General features: G+C 42.0%; 1 protein-coding gene across 2 annotated transcripts in view; it reads left to right on the top strand.

Moving 5' to 3' along the window:
- The window catches only part of LOC126388716 (C-terminal-binding protein 1), a 38,672-nt gene extending 25,680 nt beyond the window's left edge, over positions 1–12,992 (top strand). The window contains exons 6-11 of one of the 2 annotated variants that reach the window (XM_050041971.1): positions 1,987–2,111; positions 5,776–5,865; positions 6,512–6,642; positions 7,465–7,592; positions 7,969–8,083; positions 10,192–12,992. In XM_050041971.1, coding sequence (XP_049897928.1) covers positions 1,987–2,111; positions 5,776–5,865; positions 6,512–6,642; positions 7,465–7,592; positions 7,969–8,083; positions 10,192–10,387 — 785 coding nt within the window. In that variant the 3' untranslated portion in view covers positions 10,388–12,992. Of the gene's footprint in view, positions 1–1,986; positions 2,112–5,775; positions 5,866–6,511; positions 6,643–7,464; positions 7,593–7,968; positions 8,117–10,191 lie in introns of both variants that reach the window. The other variant, XM_050041972.1, reaches the window with a different exon arrangement.
- Positions 12,993–14,399: the final 1,407 nt, after the last annotated feature.

Below are 14,399 nucleotides of genomic sequence, written 5' to 3'. Positions count from 1 at the left end.
TAGGCTGCCATGATAGTTACAGCATTTCCGACCTAAGTTATTACATATATTTGAGTAATCTACAAGTTTACTGTACTGTTTGTCATCTACTCGCTTTCAAATGTCCGCCACGGACATTTACACAATGTCACGGATAAACATGGGTAAATGAATGAAAATGAAAATCATCACATATCACCTCTGATAATGGTTTATTCATTTAAAAACACATTGTGCTCGCTTAGCACACTATTTCATGTAGTTTTTATCTGCTGGAGGGTCGCGTAGGGGACCGTAGCGCGACAAAAATAGAAGAGCCTCCTAAAATAGAGAGTTGTCGCGCCGCTCCCGTTGTCGTTGCAGCCGCTGTAATTGATTGACGGGGGGACGAGCTGCTACGGGACTCGCGTTGCAGACATGTCGCGCCGCTCCCGTTGCCGGTGGACCCCGGCCATAACTTTCAGCTCCGCCATCACTGACGTGTTTTGTGAAAGACTTGTCAGAAATCAGTGTGAAGCTGCCAGTTCCAATACGCACACACTTGAATTGTGCTCTACATAGTTATTATGGACTATATGTACCGAGTTTAATTCTGTGGAGACAGACCATTAATTTAGGAAAATAAAATGACAAAAATCGCCCAAAAAAAATCGCCAAAAATGAAACCAACCGTGATGGACTCAGCCGATGGGCGATTGGCGATATATTCGTCCAATCGCCCAAGCCTAATTCACACCTACAGACAATTTAGAGTCACCAATTAACCTGCATGTCTTTGGACTGTGGGAGGAAGCTGGAGTACCTGGAGAAAACCCACAACCACACAACCATCCAGGGGGAACATGCAGACTCTGCACAGAAGGGTTCCCCCCAACCTGGGTTCAAACTCGCTTGCTATGGGGCGACAATGCTAACCACTGCACCCCGTACCGTCATTTAAAACATATGACAAGCTTATAAAATACAATGCATTATTAAAGTGACCAAACTCAGACTCTTAGGCTGGGAATCACTGAGAACTTTAACTTTTGATACTTTAAGTACATCTTACAGCTATGACTAATGTACTTTTACTTAAGTGGGATTTTGACTGTATGACTTTTACTTGTACAGAGAATTTTCACATTGTTGTATTGGTACTTTACTGCAGTAAAAGTGCTGAATACTTCTTTAACCACGGATTAGCATTAAACTGAGCACATATCTGAGGCTGATGGAAAAGTCTTTAGTTTGACAGATTTTTGGTCATTAAAAAAAGGTAAAAATAGAAACTTGACCTTCTGGTAGGGCCACAAGGGACTTTAGTGATCGAGGTAGGATCAAGGGATCACTGCAGATATTAAATTCTACCTGAAACACATGAATGTCTGTACCAAATTTCAGTTTTCTTGAGATATTTCACCAAATGAACCAGTTTGTGGCGTTAGAGTAAAAGACAGGGGATCACTTAAGTCATTAGGATTCATCTTTTGGGGAACATAAATGTCTGTGCCATATTTCAAAGAAATCTATTTAATAGTTCAGGAATTTCAGTGTGGACTAAGGTGGTGGACTGACCGACCGACACTGCTGTTGCACGGTTAATAACGGTGATTCTGCTCATTTTGTCTGATAGAGGGTGGTCAGACTGAAGTTTTTAATCAAAGGATTTTTCTCTCCTTTCTATTTTCATTTTTGTCCTTAGCTCAGCTAAATTGGCTTCCTATGGAGTTAATGCCAATAAAATATAAGCGGATTAACCAGGAGCAGAATGCAAATCTCTTCCCTGTAAGTCTGGAGGCTTTTTCAGTAATAATAAGCAGACGTGAGCAGCCGGTGAATTATGTAATTTGTGCAAGGCAAACGTCAAAAAGGGAAAATTAGACACCACCGAAATTTAGTTTTTTTAAGTCCCATTTGAATGTGTATTCAGGTGTATAAAATTTGTCTAAATGCCCCTGTGTGTGTATTAATGTGTGTTCCTCTGTGTGTGTGTGTGTGTGTGTGTGTGTGTTCATGTGTTTCTAGGTCGGGTGGGCCAGGCTGTAGCTCTGCGAGCCAAGGCCTTCGGCTTTAATGTGATCTTCTATGACCCTTATTTGGCTGACGGTGTAGAAAGATCCCTGGGACTACAAAGGGTCACCACACTACAGGTAGCACCACACACACACACACACACACACACACACACACACACACACACACACAGATATGAGTTGGGATATTTTGGGAGAAAACAGCAGCCCTCCAACGGCGTCCAGTGCTTGTGCATTTTATTCTTGTAAACTAAAAAGATAGTGGTGGCACCATAAAAGAACTGAAAGCTATTTTTTGTTTTTTTTGACAGATTTATAAAGCCGTGCATATGCCTGGTTCTGTTTTAAACATCTCAAATCACTGTGGAACTAGGCGCACCTGCACAAGCCTCATTTCCACTCCCACATGTGGCTATAAATAGATGAAACGCCTAAAACACATCCGCTTGCATATTGACACTTCTGCCCGCTCCACATTCATTAGACTGCTCTTCAATGAAGACACAGTACAGAAAGTGCAATGTCACCAACTGTCGCATCTGCGAGATTCTCCAGCGCTGCCAGAGCAGCTGTCATTATGCACAGCTGTGGCTATTTGTAGCATCTCTAGCATTAAATCATCACATGTAGACCTGTAAACATCCATCCAATTTCAACTGCTGATCCAAAGCCGGGTCGCGTCGGCAGCAGGCTGAACAAAGTATTCCAGACGTTCCTCTCCCCAGCAACGCTTTCCAGCTCCTCCTGGGGGATACCGAGGTGTTCCCAGGCCAGATGAGATATGTAATTCCTGCGGCGTGTTCTGGGTCTGCCCTGGGGCCTCCTACCAGTGGGACATGCCTGGAACACCTCTAATGGGAGGCGCCCAGGAGGCATCTTGATCAGATGCCCGAACCACCTCAACTGACCCCTTTCAACGCGAAGGAGCAGCAGCTCTACTCCGAGCTCCCTCCAGATGTCCGAGCTCCTTACCCTATCTGTAGCCCTGCCACCCAACAGAGGAAACTCATTTCTGCCACTTGTTTCCACGACCTCATTCTTTCGGTCACTACCCAGAGCTTGTGACCATAGGTGAGGGTTGGGATATAGATGGATGGGTAAATCGAAAGCTTCGCCTTCTGGCTCAGCTCCCTCTTCACCACAACGGTCCGGCAGAGCGTCTGAATCTGAGATGTTAAAACTAACTTTACAAAGTGCTTCACAACAATGAAATGAAACAGCCATTTTAACAGGGACATGATGGCTCATATGTACATAAAGAGATCTCTCATAAATAACTTTAATTAATTTCATAAAAGCACCTTTCACTGTCATTTTGCAGGACACTGTGCAGCCTGTCACAATAACAACACCATCAGTAAAATTGGCAAACAACCTAAAAACATTGGGCCTCATTCACTAATATGTGCGTGGAAATGTTCTTACTTTGCACACATAGTAAGTGCGTACGCAAAATCACCGTGGGATTCATGACACCTGCGCACCGGACAATTTTGTTCTCACCACCTTGCGTATGTGTGTGAATCAGAATCATTCTAAGTTGACAGGCGCGTGCTCGCAATTTGTGATTAGCATACTACCACGCCCCCATTTCTCCATATAAGGAAACCGCTTGCCTAGAGTTGATTCATGAATGAAGGAAGCGGTTACGCGAGGAGAGAAGTAGTAAATTTCACAGTTTGCTAGAAGCGATGGCGCCGGGTCTTACAGGAATGCCATGGGTCATTGCAAGATTGTGGAGGACACAGCATGCCAGGATGATCTTGCACACCTTCTCAGGCGTATAGCTAAAGTAGTTTGCCACCGGCTGTATCCAAACACATCCAACGGCCCTTAAGCTCGCCAAAAGTGCGCTCTATTACGGCGCGTGTGTGGGCATGTATGTTATTATAGCGCACCTCTGAGGGGTTTCAGGGTTTGCCTATGGTGTCATCAGCCATGTTTTAAGGCCATATCCCCGGTCACCCAAACAATATAACATTTTAGCATTAACGGAATAGAGACTTACTGAAAATACTAACTAAAAACAATTGAAATAAAAGACCAGAACAAAAAATGCACCAACAAGCCATCCACTTCTCACAGCCCCTGCCTCCAAACGCATTCCCACTGTATTGTTTTGCAAAATAAATGAGTCATGCGTGCCTCCTGGCCAGCGGGCCACAGCGTTAAGGATATGGCAGTCGGCATTACAGATCATCTGCACGTTGATGGAGTGATAGTTTTTTCTGTTAATGTATTGCATTGAGTCAATCGATGGAGCTTTGATGCGCACATGGGTACTGTCTATTGCGCCAATTGTATTTGGCATTCCAGCTATACCATGGAACCCTCTCTTCACATCAGTCTGATTATGTTAATCAATATGGGAATTTGATATATTCAGGCAATAGCCTTAGGATGCCATTTAATACCCGTGGGATGACACAGCTCAGGGAGGGTTGTGAAATCCCAGCCCAGTCTGCTATTGTGGCACGGGCTGCAATATCCTCTAGCAAGGCTAGATATGCCATCTTAACACTTGCACAAGTGAATCAGAATCGTTTATATACCCTGCATGCCCTTTAACATGCTACCAATTAACCAATTGCCTTTGGCCACAAATGCATAATTTCATGGCACAAGAAACTGTTGGGAGTGGGTGATCATTATAGGCCAAAACAATTAAATGAAAGCCACAACTGTTAGGCCTACATTTCGAAATGTACATTCTTATATATGCCTTTGTAAACTAGGACTGTTGTTATCGTTGAATATTTTAATTGTCACAATGATGAGGGTGAAAGTGTATCAATTTCATGGTTATTTAATACATTTGGCCAATATATTAGTAAATTAATTATTTTAAAAAATGTTAATTAAATCTCTTTTTAATTAATGTGGTTTTATAGGCTCTGCATGTACTTAAAAGGCATGTGTTTGCATTTTCTAAGTCAGTTCGACCTTCCTCATTTGTGCGTACGCATGGTCTGAGGCAGTTCTAAATTTGTTCGCAGAGTAAGAACAAATTCGGGTAAGAAAATATTGATGAATCCCGGATTTGTGCGTTAAACAATCGTACGCACAGTTTAAGCACAGATTTATGCGTACGCACTGTTTGTGAATGAGGCCCAATGTTATCAGTCTCTCATCTTATATTCAGTCTCCTCCTCGTCATCACCCGCAGCTTTCCCAGCTAAAATCATTCATACATCAGGCCCCTCCTGACTCGGATGCCAACATGCAAGTATCAGCAAAGAATCTCCACCATGACAGCAGTATCTATCTGCCATAGAAGTAGGGTCCACCAGAGTCCGATTAGGATTTTAGCCAATGTAAACTGAGCATGGAATCAGTCAAATTCAGACTAAATCTTCTTTTTACTGGATAAATAAAATCCATTGTCTCCTTTTCTCTTTGCAGTCTAACACTGCTTTCTCTACCATCCACCATGACAAATGTGTTTTTACCCTCATGCTGCTGTGTCTTGTGTATGTGGAGAAGGAGTGACGCCCTCTTGTGTACATGCACAGAAAATGTGATGATGTCAGTAATCAAAAAAATGAAAAATATACTTCAACACTTCTGTTATAAAGATAGACAGTCAAACTGGTTAGTGAGCGACAAAAATGCAGAATAGATTTTAAATATGGAATATATGAAAACTCAATCAGTCGACAAGAGCACAGTTTTCATTTCAGTGAATCTGCTGTATAATAATATGATTACTGAGAAGCTCCTGCAGTGATCAGCTGAAGTGTAAATACAGGATTAATCTATATGTTTCTGTATCTCTCCTCAGGACCTGCTGTTCCACTCCGACTGCGTCTCTCTGCACTGCAGCCTCAATGAACACAACCACCACCTGATCAACGACTTCACCATCAAACAGGTGGAGGGACGGCAACACACACACATACTCACACTTATGAATGAGCAGATACACGCACACAGTTGAATGATTTATTTATCCCCACAACTACTACAACCCGTGGCCATAAATATTAAAGCCGTGGATATCCAGGGAGGCCCGCTGCCTCCTGCACACAGATGAACGAGGTTCTCAGCTGTGTGCTCTGCATATGACGACAAACACACTCGGAAAATATATCTGTTTGTCCTTCATCTCCAGGGCTCAGCCCAGGGACTTTTCAACTCAAGACACAGGCTATACTTTAAAGTGGTTCTGACCTTGCTGAAGGAGGCAGGGAAAAGAAAACATCTCTGTGTAGATCAATAAAAAAAAAATCACATATTTATTAATATGATTCATTTTCACAGGGAATTTCTGCACTGAGAGCAGAAAACAAGATTTATAGAAAAAGAGCTTTCTAGGCTTTAATGTGTAAATCTGTTTGCATATTTCAAAACAATTAACTAATGGGACTAACAATTTATATATTAATAATCATGTTGATCAAACTGACAAACCATTCACGTTTAATGTCCTTAAACCACCTCATATTCATATAAAATTTTAATCAGCTTTATCCTATCAGATGAAAGACAGACTGAATGTGTTTTCATGTGTGTTAAAGATGCGTCAGGGGGCGTTCCTGGTGAACACAGCCAGGGGGGGTCTGGTGGACGAGAAGGCCCTGGCTCAGGCCCTGAAGGAGGGGAGGATACGTGGAGCTGCTCTGGATGTTCACGAGACAGAGCCTTTCAGGTAACGCACTCACTCATTTATTATTTTATTTTCAGATTAATTGTGTTATCTGTTATCTATCTGTCTGTATATCTATCAGCCGAAGCAGAGCATACCGTACCACTGACTACATGTTATATTACATACAATACATAGAATTTAATTCCAGTTTTAGGAAATACAAAATAAAGTGTTTTTTTCCCACTAATATATTAGTGTATACAATTATTTTTCTAATTTCAGATAGAGAAATTTACCAGATTCCTGACCAGGAACCCATCGTCACTGTATTCTTTAGCAGCTTAAGCAAATATGAATTATTCTGCATTCATATGGAATCAGGCAGAGGGTACACGTCAAACTGGATATCATTTAATGGACGAGAGTGCGATGGTAAAATTAGGTGATGGTGGCAGAGAATGCCAACAGGCATTGCTGTTCATTCAGTCATTCATTTTCCGTAACCACTTATCCTGTTAGGGGTCAAAGGGGGCTGGAGCCTATCCCAGCTGACATTGGGTGAGAGGCAGGGTACACCCAGGACAGGTCACCAGACTATCACAGGACTGACACATAGAGACAGGATGAGGATAAGGATGAGATGAATGAGGAAGGATTTTTTGTTTCATAGTTAATTGAACATTTCTGGGTTTGGGACTGTCGACTACACAAATCAATCTAAAGACATTTACATCTGAAAAACTGTGCATTTTTTCAGGGTTTTTTTCTTACATTTTGAAGACTAAGCAATTAAAAACTTACTTGAAAAAACAACAGACATTAGTTGACCCTAAATAAAACCATGTGTTGCAGCTGTGACTGACTGCACCATGTTTGTGTCAGTTTCAGTCAGGGCCCGCTGAAGGACGCTCCCAATCTGATCTGCACCCCGCACGCTGCCTGGTACAGTGAACAGGCATCACTGGAGATGAGAGAGGAGGCAGCCAGGGAGATTCGAAGGGCTATCACAGGTAACACACACAAACACACGCATTAACTATCCTCTCTCTTCTTTCACCACAGAGACATTTAAACGCCTGTCACACTCCGCCTCTTTCCTTCTTTTCATCCTCTTTTTTGTCTCACTTCTTCCCCCATGTTCTCCTCTTGTGGTTCCCCCAGTGGCCGAGTCTTTTACCACTGGCCTGTTTAATCTTGTCTTGTTCTTGTCTTATTTGTGTCTCTGTAGAAACTGGGTTAATGAAATCACACCTGCTTTGAAATGTAGCGCAGTAACACTAACAAGATCCCCAGTGTGAATCGTAGAACAATAGACTATTCATTTGAATTCTGTTTTAACACTTCATGTTTCTCACATTCTCTCTCTTTTGTTTCTCTGATTTTCAGGTCGTATCCCAGACAGTCTGAAGAACTGTGTGAATAAGGAGTTCCTCTCACAGAACAACCACTGGGCAGGAGTTGACCCAGCCACCGTCCACCCCGAGCTTAACGGGGCTTATAGGTAATAATCATCAGGATAAAGAAACCTGTTGTGGTCAGTGAAGTTTGATTATTTCCCCCCAAACCCGGTAAAGTGATTGATTGATACAGTGTACTGCAAATGCAGAATGTGATGGTTAGAAATGCACTAACAACAGCAGATTGTTCATTACTGATATACAGAGCATGTTACTGCTGTGTTACTGCCATCATACCCACACAGCATAAGAGGGCGCATCAGTCAGAGTTTCTGATCCCAGCCAGGTTATAATTTATTCATCAGATTAGTGTCATCAGAAACAACCAACTACAGAGATCAACAGAGCTGCTACACATTGATGTCAGTCAGTCAGGCCACAGCTGAGTTGTAGGGCCATTATGAGGGCTGTTCAAGGCATTTTATTTGATGGATCCTTATTGGAAATATCAAGCTTGACTCACTGTTGATCATTTGTTTGTTGTAACCACTGAAGCTGTATTTAAATGTCAGTACAGCTGAAACAATTAGTCGATTTAATGGTTATTCTGCAGCTATAAAGTGCAGCAGGGAGGACGTGTTTTTTTTTAGGCCGATGCAGAAGTTAGTGTCACCCTGGTTCCCTCAGCAAAAAGCCAAAGGGATTTTTACATTGGGTTTTGGATTATTGCAGAAATTAAATTCTGTGGAAACAAAAGTTCATGATGCTTAGACATTTTATTAAGCATGATAATCTTCACAAATTAACACTTTTTGAAGCATAAATGCAGTCACCAGAAGTAAGGCTATACACAAACTACACCATGGTCACATAACACATGAAAGTCATGTTCAGCGTCATTTAGACTCTTCTTAGCAACTGCCTTTTTAAGAAAAACCTTCAAAATTTAGGAGTGGGGTATTTACTGGCGCATTTTATGTTGTATTACAAAACAAAGCAGTCGTTCCCAACTGGTGTGTTGCAGGTCCATTCTGAATGGATCGCAAGTGACTCGCAAACGTGTCAATTTTGTAAAAATCACACTTTATTTTAAAGTACAGTGAATTTCTGGCACAAAGCTTTTACTGTGAAGTGCTGTTTCCTGCTGTAGAGTGAGTGACTAACAGACAGATACTTGACAGAGACAGCAAACTAGCTCAACAATATGGCCAAATGCAAGCAGGACACTGACTATATTAACCTGTGTGGACCTTGAACTAATGACTAAAGAGAAATCTGGACCCTGTGGCTGGACCAGTTGGGAACCACTGTCTTAAAGCTTGTGTTAACCACAGACCTTATTTCAAACATCTAACCAAAAACCAAAGCATTAAAAGAAGCCTTTGAGTTTGAAACAAGGGAACTGGAAGTGCAAAAATGCTGACTCATTTCCATGATTTAAGACTCATTCCTGCAGCACTCTACTGTGATAACTGATAATTTGTCATTTCTTTTCAAGCTGATTATACTTTCTCCACTGTTTCATATGTCTTACATGATGGCAAACTGTCAATCTGATGATGTCACCTTGAGCTCTGGGACTTTAAGAGATTTATTTATTCAAACATTTAATTGATTGATTGAGAAACTAATCATTAGATTAATCAACAGTGGAAAGAATAATTATCTGCAGTCCTAAACTTGTTGATGCTGGGAATGAAGTGACGCTGCCCAAATCCAATCACATCTTTCCTACCATGCATCTCTTTCCATCACTATTAAACAAAGTACAACAGGGCACTGTACAGAATTTTATGGAAAAGTACCTCTCTATATTGGCTTGGACACTGCAATTTTTCTAATAAAAACCCTGTCATGCAAACAGGGAGCTTAAAGTGTTCAATACATGGACATTTTTCAGTAGTACCAGTCTTAAAGAAAAGACTCTATTGTGCTGCAATATGGAAAGTGTAGAATGGAGTATTCATGAAGTTTGACCTATATTTGGGATTAAAAGTCAGAATTTATTAGCCTCTGCTGCTTTAATTTACCAAATTATTCTGTAAATGTAGCTTTGTTTAGTTAGAAATGTCAAAAAATTAATTGGTTAGTCTAATTTTAACGGGGGTCTACACCTCAAAGGAGGTCAAAACAAGGTCACATATTTGTAATTGTAGTTTCAGCTGTACTCCGATGACTCAGTTTTGCTGTTCTCTCTCTGTCTCCTCTCCAGATATCCTCCAGGAGTGGTGAGCTTGCCAGCTGGTGGCCTCCCGCCCCCCGTCGAAGGCATCGTGCCCAGCGCCGTGCCCATTACGCATACCCTCCCGCCTGCTGTCACACACCCTCCTCATGCCCCGTCCCCTGGACAAAATACAGTCAAGCCACCAGAGGGCGACAGAGAGCAGCATCCGAATGACCAACTGTAGCCACGCACACTCACACACACACGCTTGCCTGTGTTGTCTGGCGACCGGAGGAGGAGGTTGGCACAGCAACCGGGATCATAGCGCTAAGTTCCCTAGTGACAAGTTGTTATCAGAGAGGTTCACAGAGTGTCAGATGGACAGGTTGAGGTCCCAATAACAATCGATTCACAACTCTCTGGCCAATTGGTTCCCAGCAGCCAGTTCACACTCCAAAGAAGAAGATGATGATAAAGGGGATGATGAAGAGGAGTGGATAGCTGCCAGATGCTCTAATCAAGAGCAAGACAGTTGTCCTCTGCTCCAACCACAAGTCCTGAGAAAGAGTGTTAAGATCCACAGGTTGATCTTCACGTAACAACTACAGTAGAGCCAGAAGAAGAAAAAAAAACAATAACTATCTGCTGATTTGGGAAGAAAAAAATACTGAAACAAATTCTGCTGTCTTAGACTGTAGTGTGTCCAAAGTTAGCGGGGCGGGTTCCATGTCTTTCTCTCTTTTTCTGTGTCCTTTCCTTAGTTTGATGTACAAGCAAAAGTAGTAGGTTATGAAATGAATGTAACCTGTCTGTGTACAGTTTTTAGACTTACGGCAAGAAGATACTGATATTTGTATTCCAGTCTTAAACAAGGTGATCTCTCCATGTAGCCAAACTGGTTTGAGAATACAATATCTGTTTTTGTTTCATGTGTCCCCAAATTAACAAGCCCCCCACCCTTCCCAAAAAAAAGAGGCAGCTTTTTGCACACCATCTCAGGAAATTAAGTTTCCGCAGTTGGTATATTATTTTTTAAATTTGTTTTAAACAAAATTCCTTTTTATGCCACTTAGTGCTTTTGTTTTTCTACCTGCTTGCCTTTTCGTGTCCTGCTACATTAGATAAGAAGAACTTTAACGAGAGCTAAAGTCGATCTAATGTTTGCTTTTGTTTGTTTCTGTTTAAGGGGCATGTGATTTTGCTCTTGGGACTTGTGTAAATGTTTGACCCAAATCGAGGGGGTTGCGGGAGGAAAGGCTGTAGGGTGGTGGCGTAATGGTATGCTTGGCTGGGACGACTTCATCCCTGGTCGCCATTTTGAATTTACAGAGTAGATTGATAGTAGGTTGGTTTAATTAGTTTAGAGGACAAAGCAGGTTGTAGAGAAGGCAATGCACTGAGAGTTTGTAGCAGCTCACAGTTTGAGAGACAGGTTGTCTCCTTTATGTCTAATGATCCAGTACTTCCACTATGACACACATTAACTGTCCAAGTCATGGAGCATGAAGAGTTCACCACAAAGAGGTTTACAAATGATGCACAACGTTGGTGAATCAGTGTGATGCTTCATGCTATGGATCTGTCAAATCCAGCAATATATAAAACTGCATCACTTGTAGAGACGTCACATCCAGTTAAGGACAGTTAATGGTGACTGACTGATGAGGAACAGTTGTGTTCTTGAGGTCAGGTCAAACCACATCTTCATGTTTTTGATCCGCTCCCAAATCTCAATGGCTTGTCAGTTTGATCAACTTTCAACAAAGACGTTTGATGATAGCATGTCAGAACATACGGATTTCTTCGGTCTAGTATCCCTTTAACATTTCATGCCGGGTCCTTCCTGAGTATACCGTTCAGCCGCCCTCTGTGGCCTCTGTGTCTATGTGTACATATGGTGTTCTGCCTGCCTGTGTCAATGTGACTTGGTTGTATCTGTGTCTAAAAAAGCAGCACTGGGAGGAGGGGTGGTGGCAAGTACTCTCCACAAGGCATCATTACAAAGACTGCCATCTAAATACGCAACTAAACACTATGTTAAAAAAATGCTTAGAAACTTTGAATCTAAGCTGGCAAACTGGCCCAGTAATTCACAATTTTACTGGTTACATTCCCACCATGTAAGCAAGATGCTAATGGTGTTACATCAGCATTCAAATATCTGAAACTCTTCTTTCTGGAATATTTCTAACTGATTCCAATTCACGTGTTGTTGATGTAAGCAGGTCAGCTACGTGACGGTGCTTTTTGGATCCCCCTTCTACCAGCAGCTGAGTAGTTAAAACAGTTCACTGTTGCCTACCTGGTCTTCTTCATGGTGAGGTAGTAAGAGTAGCAATCAGGGATGGAAATTTCACTAGCCACTGGTGAGTATTTCTGAGCTCTCAGAATCTGAAGGGTACTGAGGCTGACATTTAAATATCACTGTCAGACAAGATCTCCAAAATGCTGTAATAGTGTGAATTTTACTCCTAATCTTTCCTCGCCAGAAACCCTTGATGTCGTTAGGTGAGGGAGAAACTCTTTGCTAATACTTCCTGATATAAACTGTAAGCATTCCTCACTCAAACCGATGGGTGCCACGAGTTAAAAACAACAGACTAGCTTTTTAAAGTGTCGAGGTGCTCCTTGAAATTCCATCCCTGGTAGTAACACACAGTCCACTGTTGCCTACCTTGGTCCCCTTTATGGTAAAGTAGTAGGCGTAGCAATATACAGTATACATATTCTATATTCTACAGTAAATATCATTATTTTTGGTCAAAACTGACAACCTCACAAAGATATGTTTGTGACTGTATGCATTTGTATGAATTATTTTAAAAGGAAATAAACTGTGGAAAGGTGAAGATCATGTCTCATCCATGTCTAACCTCCATTTGTTTGTTTGGGGAGTTTTCTTTCCAACAATACGGCCTCACTGACATCTTATTGTTGGCAAAGCCAGTGTATGTTTAAAAAGAAAACCCATCACCAAGCATTGCACTCAACCTTCTTTTGAAAGCTACTTTCATAGTTGCTGCAGGTATACAGAAGTATCAGTGGCGATTGCTCTAAGACTGCAAGGGAAGCTCAGCTTCCCCTAAAATGTCAAAAAATAAGTGGTCAAATATGTACTGTTGTGTTTACATTTCATCGACTAAATATGCTCTAGAACGCGTTCAACTTTTGTTCAGAATCAGCTACTTATCACAGGTCACTGACGCGACTTTCTTCTCATTCATTCCTGTAGCGTCACAGTGCATTAAACAGTGGAAGCTCAGCGTCCAAAGACTTCAATGGGGAAGCATAGAGTGGGTTGTTCCACTGCAGCGAAACTAGACAGTCATTGGATAAATGCTCGGTTTTGTCCCGCCCATTGGATGCTCAGCGTCTCTGGGGGTCTATGGGGCAGTGGGCTGGCCTCAGCTGGCCTGGATGCTGGGCTGCATCTGCATGATGATTGGATGNAGCTTCTTTTTCTGGTGTTACTGGAGACTGTACTCGTGTTTGGAGACTCTGACTTCTGTCGCTCTGCAGTTACTGTCCCCAACGAGCAGCGGGTGCTGCTGTGAGCCCCTCCATCGTCCCAAAGCACTCACAGGCGGTCACACTAGCCTCGCGCAGCAGCAGCCCCAGAGAGTAGAATTTACGTATTAAATAAACGGACACATTTTATGATGTAGGCTGAAAATGAGCTTCCCCTCCTTGAAAGACCAGCAGCCGCCACTGAGAAGTATGATGAGGCAAAAAATAAAAAACAATGATAACACAGAGCCAAGGGATGGGAGGCTATGTTCTGATAAAAAACTCAGAATTTTTGACTTTGTTATCTCTGGGAATATTCAATTTTTTATCATAAATTTGAAACATTTTTCGCATAAATTGACCACTTTAATCTCAGGGAATATCCAAATTTTTCCTCTGAGCACCTTGGGCTATGGACTGTTGGTCGGACAAAATAAGGCAAATGAAGAAGTCACATTAGACTCTACGAAGTTGTAATAGGAATTGTCACTATTTTGTGACATTTTATCAATTAAATAAATTAAGTGGTGACTCTAAATTGGCCGTAGGTGTGAATGTGAACATGAATGATTGTCTGTCTCTATGTGTCAGCCCTGTGATAGTCTGGCAACCTGTCCAGGGTGTACCCTGCCTCTCGCCCAATGTCAGCTGGGATAGGCTCCAGGCCCCCCGTGACCCTCAAGAGGATAAGTGGTTACGGAAATGAATGAATGAATGAAATGATACGTAGGTTACTCAAAAAATGAAAA

Source organism: Epinephelus moara, chromosome 4 (assembly GCF_006386435.1).
Source record: "Epinephelus moara isolate mb chromosome 4, YSFRI_EMoa_1.0, whole genome shotgun sequence".
In the NCBI taxonomy this organism is placed as follows: Eukaryota; Metazoa; Chordata; class Actinopteri; order Perciformes; family Serranidae; genus Epinephelus; species Epinephelus moara.
The sequence above is the reverse complement of the archived record's forward strand: the minus strand, read 5'-3'. Positions and strand labels throughout refer to the sequence as shown.